General features: G+C 43.2%; 1 protein-coding gene across 1 annotated transcript in view; it reads left to right on the top strand.

Annotated features, from left to right (window-relative positions):
• Positions 1 to 17,910, top strand: part of LMTK2 (lemur tyrosine kinase 2) — a 76,355-nt gene that overhangs the window by 40,955 nt on the left and 17,490 nt on the right. Inside the window, exons 7-8 of the mRNA XM_083153180.1 lie at positions 10,933 to 11,066; positions 16,158 to 16,242. Coding sequence (XP_083009306.1) covers positions 10,933 to 11,066; positions 16,158 to 16,242 — 219 coding nt within the window. The remainder of the gene's footprint in view (positions 1 to 10,932; positions 11,067 to 16,157; positions 16,243 to 17,910) is intronic.

The following is a 17,910-nucleotide window of genomic DNA, read 5'->3' as shown; positions in this document are numbered from 1 at the left end:
AGCGTCCTGCTGTCCTGTTCCAGTGAACTGTAGAGGCACAGCCGACAAGGGAGCAGCGTGGCAGGCACCGGCGTCTGGCGCAGAGGACTGCAGCTAGGACGCGACCACTCACTGGTCCGCCCCTTCCTCTCATCAGAGCGCGCGCTGTATACAGCGGCGCTGATTGGCTGTCTGCTCCCTGCTGGACCAGCGAATTAACCCTGGTCCAGCCGTCACCCAGCGCTATGCGCTCGCACGCCCTGCTCTCTCCGGCGGGCGACTAGGTCACGGCCCCGTAACACAAGCCGCAGGCAGCTGTGGCGGGACCCAGACGCTGATGCGTCTGTGACCGGAGTCAGCCGCGTGCGCCGCAAGCGGTGCCGCTCTGACTCCCCGGAGAGCTGTCCCACGTTGCAGGCAGCCGGCACGCGCTGGCTGCCTGTGTAAAAAGTTCAAAAAACAAGTAAAACAAAAAGGCCCCAAACGGAGCCCTTGCCCAGGGATCCGACTCCTCCGGGCACTAAACTAAGACTGAGGTCTGAGGGGGGAATAGAGGGGGAGGAGCCATACCACAGTTCAAGTTTCTTAAAGTGCCGACTCCTCCGATACACCACTCTATTCCCCAGCGTAGATTTCAGTGTCCCCAAGGATGAAGGAGAAAAATAAGGGAATGTCAATACTACTTTGCCTCCTTTTTTATTGATTTTTGTCTATAGTTTGGTTTCCTTTTTTTCCATGTACATACATAAAACCCCTTTAAAGTATATTTATGACACAAGTGGCGCCCCACATCTTTCTTTCTTTCTTTCTCTCTTTCTTTCTTTCTTTCTCTCTTTCTCTCTTTCTTTCTTTTTCTTTCTTTCTTTTTCTTTCTTTCTTTCTTTCTTTCTCTCTCTTTCTTTCTTTCTCTTTCTTTCTTTCTCTTTCTTTCTTTCTCTTTCTTTCTTTCTCTTTCTTTCTTTCTCTTTCTTTCTTTCTTTCTTTCTCTTTCTTTCTTTCTTTCTTTCTCTTTCTTGTCCCAAACTCCTATACAACCCCTGCTTATTATGGACGTTGACACATTTGTTAGCATGCGTACAGCTGAAAAGCTTTGCATTTTGGGAGCTAATCATAGGATGACGTCCAAATTATTAACGGAGATCTACTTAAACAGCAAATTACAACGTGCTGCAAGTGAGCTGTGCCCTATTGCCATTCCCCTGCCATCTCATTATGACTCACCCAGCTGCCAACCATTCTCTGCCTGCATTCGTTTATTACTAACAAATTGCAAACCTCTTCAGTGGAATTCAGACTTTGTCCCAAGCAAGACCTGCTGTCAGTAAATGTTTTTGTGTTATGTATTATTTATTGAACACAAATAATATGAAGAGCTTGGTGCATTGCAGCTAATGTTTTAACTTTTTGGTCTGAAATGTGCTTCATAGCAATAATCCCAATTACTTATTCTGTGAGGGTTGTTCGTACACCACATGACGAGTGAAAGCGTATAATGAGCGTGGGTGTTGCTGTATACCACTGCTGATTTCCCGGTGATATATAAAATGACGTTACTAAATGACTAGTTCGCATTGCATCAAACAAACGTCTTCATATTGTACTTTAAGCAGGAGGATTTGAGATCTGCCTGACCTTTTACTGTATAGCACAGGCATTGCCAAACTGTTGCCCTCCAGTCGTTGTAAAACTACACACTGTTTAACAACAGCTGGAGGGCCATAGTTTTGACAAGGCCTGGTATTGGAGGATCAACACATGCAAATGTAAACATATAGTGGAATACTCTTCATAACAAAACTTGGGCTATCACCAATCTTTTCTTTTAACCCTTTGTGTGCCAAGGGAATTTGTCAATATAGGTATAAAAATGGCCAAGCAAACAGTGTTTATTTTAATTATTAACACTTTGTGTACCAACGTTGCTGTGACAGCTCCTCAAAACATCTGTTAAAAATGCCAGTGACAGCGTTTGTTCATATTTTGGGTGCAATTTCTAGCTGAACGTCATTGAATTGACTTGGCTGTATTTGTTTATACTAAAAGCAGTCGCTGTGAGTGGTGTTGGCGTTTTGAGCGGATTTTTTGACGATCGCTTACATCAACGTTGCCACTCAAAGGGTAAATCTGTTACGTCATCACTGAGCACAGCCAAGTTAGCCCTGTGACAGGTTTGTGAAGTGCAGAAATGGTGTGCAATGACACAGGCGACTCTCAGACCTCCGATGGAATAATTAGCATGTCTCAACATCGGACTTGTGTGATGAGTAGTATTGATGGATGTGCTAGGATTTCCAAATGGATGGAATTGAAAGAATTGCGGGTGGGTCAGTAAGCGGATAAGGATCTGACCTGCTGAGCAGCAGCTTTCCATTTCAAATGTTGGACTATAATCTAAATCGGTTGATGTTCTAGTTCAGTGGTTCTCAAACTCTGTCCTCAGGACCCCACACAGTTCATGTTTTCCAGCTGACAAGTGCACTCATTACTGACTGACACATTTTAAAAGATAGACAGTTAGAGCTATTTCACTTGTGATTCTGTGAGGAGACCTGCAAAACGTGCACTGTGTGGGGTCCTGAGGACCGACTTGGAGAATCTGTGTTCTAGTTAAATCCTCTTTGGCATGCTTTGTCAGCAACATAATGTGTACACACTAGATGATGACTTTGTCGTTCCGACCCGTCTGAATCCACTAAATCGTTAACAATATCATCTAGGGTTAACCAGAATTAAGTGAGAGCTGTTACTGATTGTGTGCCGCTCCAATAATCTGATCACCGGTGAGCACATTACTGTCGCTCTTTGTTTATTTCGGTTTGTGCTCAAACCCATCACTTAGATCTCCAATTGTGTAAATGTGTATCATTAAGTGAGATGCGCACACACACTAGAAAGATCTTAAGATGTGCGCATAAATTAGCCTGGAAATCTTTTGTCCTTCCATCTTCACCAAAGATTTATCTTAAGATCCCATGTGCATTCCTATGGAACTTTTGCTAAATCTTCTTATCTTTCATGCAGAAGATCCGCACGAGCACTCAACCAATCGAGATCAGCTGATTTGCAGTAAATAATCTGCAAAAAAAGTTGTGTGTGGGCACCTTTTACATGGTGTAGACAGGATTTTAAGATCTATATCTTCATGTGTATATACACTGCCCCTGTCAGCTCACATCCTGCTTTAATTTGGGCAATTTTCAATGCAAATTGCCAAACCTGTTCATTGTTACGTTTTTCATCAATAGAGCAGAGACCTCCCCTAGCTTCTGTAGCTCTGTGTGAGAACCTGGCTGCAATGCACCAAGTGGCCTAGTCACATTTTGGGTTTAATCCTGATGACTGTGTGGAGTTGTACCAGGAATATTCCTGTATTTTTTTCCCCATATGTACAAAGGTTACACATTGTCCTTGTTAAGGTAGTCCACTGTATGTTGAACTGTAGGTTTAATTCAGAAATGTACGCAGACCACATATCTGCGTATGTGCAAGATATGTGCCACAGATCCAAGTCCCTAAGCCACAGTATTATTGACAAGAAAGGGTCGGCTGATGGCCGGAAAAGGGGGAGGGGGCGAGTCAGCCTGATTTTGTGTCGTCCCAGTCAGTGCAGTCTGAACAACACTGGCCACATAAAAGTAAATTTTTCAGCAGAATATATCATTGCTGTTTCTGTAAAACGTACTAAAACCAACAGGGAAGAAATGATGGGAATGATCGCACATTTACCAGCTCATGTTTATCCAGCTCATTTATACTTCTGTTTGCTTTAGGAATTGACTTAAGCTGTCCTCGTATTAAATAAGAGCACAAAGGGAGAAGAGGAAAGAGTAGAGCAGGGAGTTCTCTAATGAAATGTGTCTACATTATTCTGTAATAGAAAAACTGCTAAACTATGTGTTTGTCTACATGGAATAGGCCGATACACATCCAAGTGTGTAATAAATACATCAGATTGTGTAGTGATTCAAAGCTTTTATTGCTTGGGTTTGTGTCTGCAGATGGGTTAATATGGTCTTTTATCTAGGGTGTTGCCTGGATTATAATAGGCATTGAAGCCTGATTTACTTGTTGGTAATTTACTATTTATTCATACCTTGATTGGAAATGTTTTTTAAAGGCGTTGATGAAAGTAGGGTTGCAAAGCAGAATCTGAGTTTGTATTGTCAGTACGTTTATCTGGGTTATTAGATTATCTATTTATTATTATTATTATTATTATTATTATTATTATTATTAATAACATGATTTGTATTCCATTGAATTTACATGTATTTCACATAGAGTGCATACAGCCTTAGTGGGGTATTATATCCAAGCCGCTATTTCCGCCTGCCTCACCTATTCAGTGCTGCCGGTTAGCATTGAAGGCCGTTTCTGACAAAATAGATCCTACTTTAAAACAAGTCAGATCTGTTTTGTCAGGGCAGCGGTTTGTTGAATTTGCATCTGTTTTTGCCAATCCTCAGAATTTTTCGAAACCAGACAGTCGTAACCTTGAATTCCGTCTGCTGAGTTTCTGTCAAAAGAATTGAAAACAGCCCGGGATTCCGACTGTTGGGACGTTCCGACAGTCGGAATCTCAGATTTAATACCTCCTTTAAATATGGATATATGGTAGGTTGAACCAAGCTGTTCTTTTTACATGGCCGGGCTGCTGCTTACACAGGGATCTACGTGGCAGGTCACAATTCAGGTGGCCCCCCACATACAGGGCAAGTTACCTCCATGGAAGTGTAGTTCTCTTTCAGAGTTAAAGCTCTGTGCGGATTGCGGTTCTTAAGCACATATGCTATTTACCAGCTGAGCGATCTGTTTGGCGATTTAACTAGATTTTGACTGCATGCAGTCAAGGTCTAGTCGGGCGATAGTGACTCGCGGGACCGTGCATCGCCGTCGCTATGGCCTGTACACATGGACGGATCCAAGCCTACTTTCTAAGCCAGGGATGGGGAACCTTCGGCCCTCAAAGCCGTCTGTCACAGTGTATTTGGCCGTTGCTGGCGGAAGGTAGGATATAGTTATTAGTCTTTAGGCCCATACACACGGGGTGAGTTAGGGAACAGGGATGGGGAACCTCAGGCCCTCCAGATGTTGTTGGACTACGCATTCCCAGCATGCCCTTCAACAGTTTTAGAATGGCCAAATAGCAAAACTGTTGCAAGGCATGCTGGGATGTGTAGTTCAACAACATCTGGAGGGCCAAAGGTTCCCCATCCCTGTTCCCTAACTCACCCCGTGTGTATGGGCCTAAACACTAATAACTATACCCTACCTTCTGCCAGCAACGACCGAATACACTGTGACAGACGGCTTTGAGAAAATAGCCTTACTAAGGTGGGATTTATAATAGAAGATTGCAGTAGTCAGGTGCATATTCAGGCGATGCTTTGTTACAAAGGATTGCTCAGGGATTTGTTAGGAGGTTGTCGTGCTAATCTTTAGGTTAGGAGAGAAGTTGTCCGTCAGCTGTAGACATTGGGATAATGTCAAAGGAGCTGCGAATTGGTAATGGAGGCAACAGGTGTGCGTGTTCCCAGAGAGAAAGAAGGGCCGCTTCACAGAGCGGAGCCGCAATAAAGCTGTAGAGTTAGAGGAAGGGCTATGCCCTTATATACCCATTCTGCAGGATGCCCGACATGATCTTATCCTCCTTATATGAATCATTAAATATCACCGTAGTTGTGGTATGTCACAGCTGCTGTAATATCTGCCAAGCACCTGATATCACCAAGGGTGTAACTAGATTTACATGCCTTTATTAATGTAAATAGAAGAGCACATACCTCTAGCTTGTCAGCATGGAGTTACAGGTTCCAGATGGCTGTGGTATCTTTACTTTAACACAGCCTGTCTGGTATCATAACTGCCCAAATGATACAGTCTCTGTTGTGCCCAATCACAGAACTAGACCTGTGTTCGGTTAGCCACTGACCAGGGCAGTCTAAATGCGCCAATCTGGCATCTCAACAACAGTCAGGGTAGGTTGACAGTTAAAAGGTCGACATGGGTTTAAAAAAATAATAATAATTTGAGCAGACATGTGCCGACAGGCGGTATTTCATGCCCTACCATCCACCAGGGTGTGGTGGGAGAATAACATAGTGTCCCCAATGCAGCGGTGCTACGTTTCAGTGTCCTTGTCAACATTCGGCACAAAAAAATTGTGAAAAACCCCAGGTCGACCTTTTGACTGTCGACCTTCCTGCATGTCGACTTAATAACTGTTGACCTACTTGCTGGGGACCTAACGACCACACCCCACAGGACCTGGCTGTCTTGCTTGGCATATAGAGGCTAGATGGATGAGGACATCTCTGTACATCTATAGATGGTGATATTTGTTGATCAGTTACTTTATGCATTATACTCCACCTTGTGGGGAACCTGTTTCTTGTGACATTATCACACTGCTCCCCAAATACCTTTTGTACAAATAAAACCTAGTTTGATTTTAGAGAGTTTATTGGAAATCGCATGATTCACTTTTAAACCTTTTAAATTACAGGTTTAAGTAGCACTAAGCGGCCTGATAAATTTATATAGTGCTAAATAGCCTGATTTCATACTATTTAAATAAGGCTATCCAATACCATACCCCCCCCCCCCCACCACCCATTCCGAATGATTTTAAAAGTTTGTCATAACCAATGATTGTTATTGGCAAATGGGTTTAAAATGTTGCCTATTGTGTACCCAGTTTACGGGTAACTGAGCACGGAATAGTGAGAACTTTGATCATGTCAGAAGAGTTGGCAAACACCGCCACCTAGTGGTAGAACACTTTAATTATAGCAACATTCTAGGACTGACTGCTTTTGGTTTAATTCTGAATATTTGCTTTCTCTGTCTAAACCACTTGGATATGTCTAATGCAAAATGAGTCATGCCACTTGGATATAAAAATCTTCAGTACAATAATATTGCTGTTTAACTTAAATAGTTTAGCCAAGGATTTTTTTTTTTTTTCAAACTGAATGAGGGAGGCGAGGGCAGTGGGAAAACTTACCAAGTGGCCACTCCCAAGCAATAAGTGGTATGCCCGGGAGAAGAACATTGGGTGCACATGGCCAGTTTAGAATTCTGCTTTGGCTAGCAGACAAAAGCAATGCAGGTCATCCCCCTTAATGATGAAGTAACGAAAGTCTTTGATATCAAATAAAAACCTGGAAACTAGTCAGAAGAAGCAGGTATAGTTTGGTGAGTATATATTACATTGCATTACTGCTGCAGATCACATGGCTGTAACCTTTATTGGGAGTAAGATGACAGCAGTAATGTATCATGAAATCCATTTAGAACTATAGGCACCACTGTGGTACATGCTTAGAGAACCTTAGGGCTACTGTTACTCATATGATTGGGAATAATGCCTATATTGGATGCAGAATATCCCTTACATATACTCATTTATGTTTAATGGGGGTTTCAAGTGGCCTCTTCTAATATTCAATATGAAACTGTGGCACTGAAGAGGATTCTCGACAGAGTGAGACCTAAGCTATATCTAGTTGCTCATTAGTTATATGACCACAATCCCGTTACGATGGTCACCGGTGTACTGGATTGGTTCTCATTTCAGCTAATTGGTGGGATCAGCACCCAAACAGCCTGTTCTAAAATGTAGATGCTGAAAAGCTATATGCTCAGCCACAAAAATGATTTATAGCGCCATTCATTTTGTAGCCCTGATATAAAGGCTGTGTGAACACTGTAGATGGTAGTACATAGGGCAGGCATGGCTCCTGCATTCCAGAGGTGTGGTGAAGAGGTGCATTGTGGAAAGGTTTTTTCTTTCTGTTAGTGCTTTGGAATATCGCTGCATGGCGGTGGGAGGAGATATATTTCCAGCTTTGCTGAGTTCAGTAGTGGACGTTCGGCTTCCTCTCTGTATGTGTAAGCTGTGCAGGCTACTTCTGCAGCTAAGAGCATGGTTATACAGAGCATGTTTATACACCTGTTCTAGGTTTTGTGCTGAACAATTGCACAGTATTTGCAGAGTCACCTGCATTAGTGAGAACACTATGCATTTGTGTGAATTGCACAATAATTAGGCAGCACGGATGGTGTAATGGTTAGAGTTTGTGTATTCTCCCGTGCTTGTGATGGTTTCCTCCCACAATCCGGAAATATACTGGTAGGTTAATTGGATCCCAACAAAATTACTCCTAGAATGAATGTGTGTGCTTGTACATGTTTTGGCACTCGAAGGGTTAAGGGGTGTACACGGTGAGATTTCAGCTAGGCTCTTTTGTTAAACATGCAGCCAATCCTGAAGTCGAAATCACCTAGCAAAATAGACTGTCTATGCACGGACGTTTTGACTAGATCACGTACTGTCATAGTGAATCTAGTCAAAGTTGTCCACCAGCAAATATTGCACTGTGCATACACGCCTTTACACTATCAGATGCAGTTTTGTGACCTACTCTGGTGGGTTGTTGCGGATAGTAAGTTTAATGCTGTTGCCTCCAAATCTTCCACTTAGAACCAGCCCGTGTAATGCACAAGTTGTATAGCCCTGTTGATGGTCTCTCCCCTATATTAGTAAACCGGGTCCCGGATGACTGCCCAACAGGGTGGATACTGACCTCGGAATCCTGACTGCCAGTGCTCTGACAGAGGAGATCCAGACTCACAGGGGCTGATTCTTCCTTTTGAGAGTCCACGACCCCCATGGAATAGAACCTGTGGTGAGCAAAGTGAGCCACTGAGCCCCCCTGTTGGAGCATCGCCTGTCGGGATTCCGATGTCGGGATCCCCCCTGTCGGAGCGCCATACCACACCCCAGTAAACCACCAAGTGGGTGGCATGTAATCAGTTGGGAAAGGCTTTCCCTGTCTTCTGTGGGAGTCTGGCAGCAGTTTATATCCAAGCCTTAGTTGACTTGCTCAGACAGCTACTGGGTTACTCATCTATATCTGTTTATAGAAAGGTTCCTCAGTTAACACTTGGTCTACTTTGTACATGCAGTTGTATATGATCTATGCCTGCAGCACGGTATGATTTCCCATATATGCACGGTATTGATTAAAGACATGCACTATGTGTAGTACAGCTGCAACATGTCTCCCACTCAGGCATGATCTTGCATGTCTGGCAGCAGAACTATAATGGGGCAAAAACACGGAGTGAATTTGTGCTATTTTCTAAGCAATCTGACTAGATTGCTTAGAAAGTAAGCACAGATCTCTCCATGTGTATTCCCAGAGAGATTCATTATCTCTTGCTAACTAAGTCAGGGCATGCAGTCAAAATCTAGTCAAATTACTTAGCAAGTTACTGCAAATCTCTCTGTGTGTACAAAATGCAGAGATACTGATCGCAATCTCTCATTCTGAACCACTTCCCGCCTTTTTTTTTGCTTAAGCAAAGTTGCTTAGCAAAATCACTTAGCAAAATTGCTAAATACAAATCTCTGCATGTGTATGTGCTCCCCATGGGAGATCTGGACACAGGGAAATTGCCTATGCTAAATAGCTTAGCACACATCTCTACATGTGTATGCCCCTTAAGAGTTTTGCATATTTATTTATTTATTAACAGTTTCTTATATAGCACATACATATTCTGCAGCACTTTACAGAGAATATTTGAACATTCACCTCAGTCCCTGCCCCAGTGGATCTTACAATCTATATTTCTTACCACATGTGTACACACACACACATTTTAGGGTTAATTTTGTTGGGAGCCAATTGACCTACCAGTATATTTTTGGATTGTGGGAGGAAACAGGTGTACCCGGAGTAAACACATGCAAGCACATGGAGAATATACAAACTCTGCACAGTTAGGGCCATGGTGGGTATCAAACCATGACCTCAGTGCTGTGAGGCAGTAATGCTAACCATTACACCATCCGCACTGCCCCAGTACTGATTTGTATAATTAAACCCCTATTTCAGTTCATATTATCCCGTTTCCTGATACAAAGCTTAATGCTTGCATCCATTTCAGTGGTTAGTAATGTTGTTCTGTTATGCTGGGTACACACCTTGCCAGCCTATCTGACAAACAATAAGTCATGCCTCACACCTATCTCAAATTTCATGGGTCCTGTTTTTTTTGGGACTGTCCCACCTGCAGCTGGCAGTGTCCCACAGTTGGGGGCAGTTGGGAGTCCCCTTCTCAGTCATGGATTTGCCTAACAGAGCATCGGTTTAGGGAGACAAAGGGACACGGGGCGTGGCCAGCAGCATACCCCCACAGCATTGAAGTGAGGGCGTGGCTTAGCGATCAGACACTCCAGTCACACCCCTTTGGTGAACAACTGCTCAGCTGACTCCAGACCCTACAATGTTGGGAGGTATGGGTAAGTGCCTACACATTTACCATTCATCCACTTGATGTGTCATGGCTGGATTCGCAACTGGGCGCGCATTTAAATGTGGCTGCCCAGTTGAGATGCCTGGGAGCCTATACACAGCCAGGTTTATCTGCAGATATATTGGTCATTGACTGGTGAAGGGCTGATGCGATGTGTCTTTGAATTAGGTTGTCCACAGACGTATAAGGGGCACACACACCTGCCAACAGGATCACAATCCTTCTGTCTGTTCCCTGTTGAACTTGGCAGAACAATGTTTGGTTTTATGGCACCATGGTTAATGGTCACTGTTTTATTGTCCATCTGCCCCTCCCCCCCTCATTCATTCGTACTTTCCTTTTACAGGGTTAATATGCATGATAAAAGCGGAGGGGGTAATTGTTGCATTGATTCAAATGAGCCCTAATTACCCATAAAAGGAGATGTACTCTGTGTTGAGAAGGAATTCTTATTTGAGACATGAAACTTGATGAGTTGAAGACTATTAAGCTTGTACAACTTTACTAATAATAACCTTGTTGACTGATTAGATCTAAGTAATGTATTTAGTTGCTGCGTTTTAAGCATGTCTGAAGTGCAATCAGCAGATGAACAAGCTGCTGATGATATGCTGCTTTCTGTTGCAGGGTGACTTGAAGACCTATTTAAGTAATGAGAGGGAGAAGTTGAACGGAGACACGGAGATCATGCTGCTCCAGCGTATGGCATGCGAGATCGCTGCTGGACTTGCCGTAATGCACAAACACAATTTTGTACACTGGTATGTAGAATGTTCCATGCAATGCAAGTACTTTTCTATTAGTTATGCACATTAATGTGCCCCCCAATATTATTTACAGTACAGCAGGCAAAGAAGCTTGACTTCCTACATAGCATGCATTGCAGTAATGTGATTGGACAGCTTGAACGCCAACTTATTAGCAGCCAAGGGGCAGTATAACAAACCTTATGGTGTGTACACACGGTGGATTAGGCTTGCTATTCGACCCCGATGCCATCAGATCACATCAGGATCGAATCGCACGGCAAGCAACCCGGCATGCATGAGATTTGGACGATATAGTGCAAATCTGCACTATATAGTCATTGCAGCCCTGTCTATTTGTGCTGCCAAAACCTCATGCTGATCGTACCCGTGCGTACACACCATTAGTCTGAATTGATGCTCCAGCACCATAATTACAATAGATGTTTTTTCTAGTACTATGGTGAAATTCAAACCCCACCTGATTTTCGCAGCCAAACCAGTGAAAAAGACGTTTTGCTATCGGTGGGTTCTAAGCTTATGCACGGAAACACTTACAGCCAATTAAGTTTTAACATAAATGGTCACCTTTTTTTTTTAAATAGGAAATGTATTGGGTAAAATAGGAACGGTCAGATTTATTCATGACAAGCTACACCTTCATGTGACTGCTCTGCTGAACAGATTTGGTCATCCAAAAATGTGACCACAACATTGTCAGCATTTTAATGCCCTACGTAATAGGCTGGTGCTATCTAACTTTTGGTGTATAAACATAGTCTAGGCAAATACTTTCCTTTTATTCCAGAATTTCCCAAACTTCACCACTGCAGTCCAGGTTTTGGGGGTATTCCTGCTTGAGGCCAGGTGGTTAAATAAAAAATAAAAAGACTGCGGTATGAATTGTCGTCTGTGTGTCATTCTTAAATACTGAACTGTTATGGCTAAGTTTGGAAACTCTACTTTACAGACATTGACTAGTTGGCACTGCGGTGCTGGGAAAGGCTGTACAATTAAATAGCCTTCCCCGTTCCAAAAAATGGGGATTACCGCACATAAACTTGGCATAAACTGTGGAATCAATGGGTTTTCCCTGCACTTTTCTTGCGGACTTCAGAAGGACTCCCTCTGGAATTCATGCGTGGGCGAATCCCTGCTAATTGAATTGCACTGGCCCTCTAATTAGGCGTGGTGGTAAACCCCATGGCTAATTGAATGCCCGTTAATCTGAAAAGGTCTTCTGAAAAACAGCGGTTAATACCGTAATCAGTTGGTTTTATTACATCACTCCGTCTGGCATGACTTTATTTCAGTATCGCGTCTGTCAGAGTGAACAGATACTTAATCTGTGCTCTGAGAAAGCACTTGCCATTCTTCACAAATAGCTGACATCTGACACTTGGTTTCGTGTGGATATCCCTGACCTCTTGCTGTAAGAAACCCCACAGGCTGTCTAGACCTTGCATCAGGTATCTCATGCAGGGAAGACGGTGCAAATATTTCTTTAGGTCTATATTGGCCCGTGGCATATACGGTTTCTGCACAAAAAGTGCACACGCACAACCTGGCTAACCTCTGGAGCACTAAAAACGGTCTTTTATTCCAACCAAGAAAACATTGTGAAATGTTTTTGGATTTTTTTTTGTTATTACAGTACTTTTTTGTATACATTTGTGGGTTTGATCTAGACTCCCTAATATTGTGCCTGATTAAAACCTGATCGCCCGGCCATGAATTCACATGGCCAGCATTCAGTTAAGATGCGCCCGCCGGCTATAGTGAGATCCTGCCTTGGAAATTAATGTGATCACTCTGCAAATATGTGTGTATGGCAAGACATCCATCCGCAGCCATGCAAATATGTCCAAAACACATCGTAACAGGCTCACCGTCTAATGATTTTTACACTGGACACAAGTCATCGCAGGCGCAGCGTAGCCCGGGACTTACTCGGCGGTGCGATGGGGAAAAGGCATATCCGGCCTGGAGCGGATGTAGCACTTCCTTGCCTAAAACGGTCAGGCACGTCTAGTGGTTTCCCAAACACTACCAGCATTTTTTCCAGCACACCTACCGTTTTTCTTGGCACTTCCACTAAACGACCAGTTTCCACGCCCAGACGTCTACTTCCTGTCAATCACAGGATGGCCCCGCACATGCCTATGCAGCTGCGACTTTTCAGCCCACAGACTTGCTAATCATTGCAAGCGAAGCTGGATACACCTACGCAGCATTGATGCATAAACAGGAAACATCAACTCCCTGAGTAAGCATATGGCCCGCTCCCGTCTTTGTGAGTGCTGGTGCCATGTTTCTCTATGTACATGATCATAGCTGAAGGTGGAAACCTGCCTCAGAAAATGGCTGTTTTTGTTGCCACTCTCTGTTACCGCCCTGTTGTCAGCCACTCGGCAGCATCTCCAGCCCTGTGGGTTTTTTCTTTCTTTTTACCAATTATTCTATACTCCAAACCTCTTTTGGGAACGTGGCCCTTACCAATCACTCACCACACAGCACTGACACATCTCTGTGCTGAGCGATCTACATTGCTCAGATCGCTCAGCAGTGTAGGCACCTTAAGGCTAGTGCTATTCGGTTTCACAACTCTCAAATTGTAGGGTGTCATCGGTTATGAGCTTATTGATGAATAAACACTTTTAGATTGTAGGCTCATTTTACCACCAACTTTTTGAAACTGGATATGTGTCTGTAGCGGTGTGGATGGAATGTGTTCTCAATTCATACCACCAGTGGAGTTTCTTGTGACTGTGTGCCTTCCCTGCAATCTTTCATAGATAACATCACTGAGAAGGAAACGTTCACAACTATTTATGAAACTTTAAAAAAGAACAAGCCCTGGTTTGAGTAATCCTCCCCCTGGTTAGCACAGCTGTGGGTTTCCCAACTCCCACGCTGGGGAGAGATTTGTATGAGAGGTAGCATTTGCATATGAATCGCTGATTGGTCAGCACGGCAGACCCCACACGCTGCCATACTGGGCCACTTGCCCAACTTCTGCTTTATTGCAGCCTGTGGGGACGTATTAAGATTCATTTTCCACTTGACTACATAACCGTGTAATTTTGTTGCTAGCTTTTGATCTTTGCTCCCGTTGTCATTGACTATGATTATGTGGGTATGTACAGTGTTCATTGAGGCAGAACTCTGAATTTGCATAGTCTGTAATGGAAATGCCTACATGAAGTACTTTGGGGTAGCTGTATGAAGCAGCGATAAGGGAGGAGAAGTGATAAAGTGCCTGGTACTTCATTACCGGCCAATCAGCTCCCAACTGTTAAGTTACAGGCTAGGTTTAAAAAGGGACAGTTAGGAGCTGATTGGCCGGTGATAAAGTACCAGGCACTTTAGCACTTCTCCTCCCTTATCACTGCTTCATACACCTACCCCTTGGTAAATAAAACAAGAGGTGCTTATTTATTTACTTAGTTTCTTATATAGTGCAGCACATTCCGTAGCGCTTTACAATTGGACTTCCTGTAGCGGATCTATTTGGTGTCTCCTCTCTGCTTCATGTCACTGAAATAGTTATCGTAGGTATTGCCAGCAGGGATACTGCATCCTACACACAAGTGTTTCAGCTCTTTATACATTAAACTCCTTTGTCGCCATTATCCACCAGACACCAGTCCGTGCTGGCTGTGTTTTTCCAACAGGACCTCCGTGAGTGTAATTAGACAGCATCTCTGCTAGCCGCTGGCTAGAACGCTTCTTGTCCTCACCAAATGATATTCCTCATAGATTTGAGAGGTAATCCGTTTACTTCTGGCAACAATATCCTGATGCTGTCTGAGTTACAGGCAAATCTCCAGCATCAGTGATTTTGTAGTTGGTGGTGAATGAAAGCCGCCCACCCACCTCTCTGGATTTCACTCACCCACTTCCTGTTAGTGTCAGTTGCCACGTTTTGGATAACTTGTACTGTACATGGACATCAATTAATACGTTGCCCCTCCGCCATTGCATATTTAGGAAATGGGTTGCCGGCAGCCTAGTATTTGGTCAGAATATGAATTTCCACTGGATTTGAGAAAATAACAAATTGTGGTGGCTCTTTTTTGCTTTTGTGGTTGTTGATGTTGAGTTTTTATTTTATTTTTGGAATGGTTGAAAACCTTACCATCAAGTTAAACCTTTAATTCTTGAGCTGTGTGCACATTAAAAGATCAAGGGATCGTGACTGACAGGAGGAAATATCGATTAACTGCTCACATTGAGTGACATAGCGCAGGATCAATGTCATCTCTCCTTCAGCAGCATCCTGATCATGCAGGACAGCCAATGGGACGACCCTAATGTTGGCAGTGTGTACACGTTTCCAGATGTTCTCAATATAGCTCTGTTCCACTGGATTGGACTAAATATTGCATATTGTGTACCCAGCTTTACGGTTTGGTTTACACAGTGATTTAGGGGAATTTTCTCACTAGATCTCTTAGAAAATGCCCCTACATCACTCCATGTGTATGGGGCCATAGTGCTAGCAATGTGCGGTCCCACCCATCGCTTTCGCCCGGCGATTACTATCCAGGGTGCTGGATATTACTCGGCCAGGGCCAGTGTACTCACCGGAGACCGCTGGCCCTGATAGATCACTCAACACACAGTGCTGACACTTCGCTGTGTGCTGAGCGATCATGCTGAGCAATCTAGCATCACTCAGAACGCTCAGCAAATCTCTACGTGTGCCTGGGTCACTAGCTTAGTGAAGAAATTATTAGATTGGTATTTCCTGTGTGTCTGTTTTATCAATCGTTAAAAGGTTAAACATCGCACCTGAATGCTCTACTGGACACCATATGTACTTTAGGTTTAGCATGTCGAACATATCCTCTGTCTGAACAAATCATTTCTTTAAAAGTATTTGCTTTAGTCGTTAGTGAAAGCTGCCTCCTATGAGAATTTAAAATAGACCTAATGCCCAAAAATAGGTTTTCTATAACCTGAACGGGGAAATAATGCTTTAGAACATCTATGGGAGTCGCTGCCGACTGATGCCGCCTCAGTGGAATTGGAAGGTTGTCTGTTGATTGATTGGCATGCATTATAACATCCTCCTCTTATTGGTCTGTGTTTTTGTTTTTTCAGTGATCTGGCATTGCGAAATTGCTTTCTGACCAGTGATTTAACAGTGAAAATAGGAGACTACGGTATAGGGTTCAGTAGGTATAAGGTAAGTCATTTTATGCCACAAACACACACAATCTTTTAGAAACAGCGTGCAGTGTGTCAATCTCTTTGGCTCCCTAGTGCAGTGGCTCCTGAATGCAGTCCTAACGTACCTCAACAGTCCAGGTTTTTAGCAAACTGCAAACCGAATTCTGTGTAATAAAAAAAAAAGAGAGGGGGGGGGGGGGGGGTTGCGATTTTGGTTTACAGACCAAAAGTTAAATGGATTAAGGAGATAATAGTAATTTTAAAAGGTTATTCGGGTGAAAAGGAAGGTGCAACAAGACTTGGGGTATGAACAGGTGGGGTGGGGGAAAACACTTAGGGCAGTATTCAATGCTTCCGATTCACCGGGGTTTTTTATTTTTTCCAGCGAATCGGCTGTTTTCACTCCTAGCGGAGAATTTTTTTCACTGAAAATGTGATTCACCCTATTCAATGTTCACTGTTCCCAGGGTGGCCAATCCCGGGATCGGGATCACGGGAATTGGCCCCTATAATACTATGTGGGAGGGTTGAAGGAGAGGCAGTATAAAAGTGACAGATATAAGTAAAATCAATGAAAGTAATGATAAAGGTAAAGATAAGAATAAAATTAAATTAAATGTGTTTTTTTTTTTTTTTTTTTTTTAATGAATAAAGTAGAATAAAATAAAAACGTGCAAAAATTGTTTACACTCTTTTGAAGGGTTGGTAGGGCAACAGTCCAGTTGTGAGGTATTTTCTAGTTTACCCTAACTGCTAACCTGATTTGCAGGTGAAGATGGCAACGTTTTGCCGATCAGCGTCTTCCTTGTTCGGCGGGCGGCTTGGGATGATGTCGCCCGATTCTCCGGCTTCTGCTAACAATGTGCGGCGTCTAGCTGGAGCGGGTGGCAGCGTCTCCTCTTGATGTCCCTCTTGTCAAACCAAAGCGTTTCGCATCCAAAAGGATGCTTTTTCAAGGATATTTTCTTACGATTTTTGCACGTTTTTATTTTATTTCATTTTATTATTTAGATTTTTTTATTATTATTTAATTTTTATCCTTACTTTCATTGATTTTACTTTCATCTGTCACTTTTATACTGCCTCTCCTTCAACCCTCCCACATAGTATTTTTATTATACAAGCGCCTAGTATACTTTCACTTTTTAGCAAAAATCCACTGCATACGTTTTTCCACTTACTGGGCTGCTCCAACAATAAGCGCAAAATTGTTTTGGGATCTTATTTCCCTAACACTATACAACTTTTTTAAAGTTGGATCTATTTTGTCGGAAACGGCTGCAGATTGTCTAATTCACATTGAATTCCGACTGTTGAACCAGACGAAAAAAACGACCCTGGATTCTGACTGTCAGCATGTCTGACAGTCAGAATCCCATATTGAATACCCCCTTAAATGTAAAGATTTGGTAACAAATTATTTAAATGAAAGGAAGAGGAAATATTGAGTGAGTGAGGTCTAATCAGAGCTGGTCTTCGGTACAGACCTAGAACATACTTGCCTACGAAAATCGTGTCCCCCTCCTGGCCTTCCGAAAATGTGGGCAAGAAGACTCCCTCCACCCCCTCCCTCTGCTGGTCAAATGCGGGCATTAGCGGCTTTTCGGGGAGGGGGTGGGGCTAAGATGACGCAAATCACATAATTTAGTACCAGCCTCCTCCCCTAAGAGCTGCAAGTTGTAGC

This window comes from Crinia signifera, chromosome 7 (genome assembly GCF_055691185.1).
Source record: "Crinia signifera chromosome 7, ASM5569118v1, whole genome shotgun sequence".
In the NCBI taxonomy this organism is placed as follows: Eukaryota; Metazoa; Chordata; class Amphibia; order Anura; family Myobatrachidae; genus Crinia; species Crinia signifera.
This window is presented reverse-complemented; position numbering and strand designations above follow the sequence as displayed.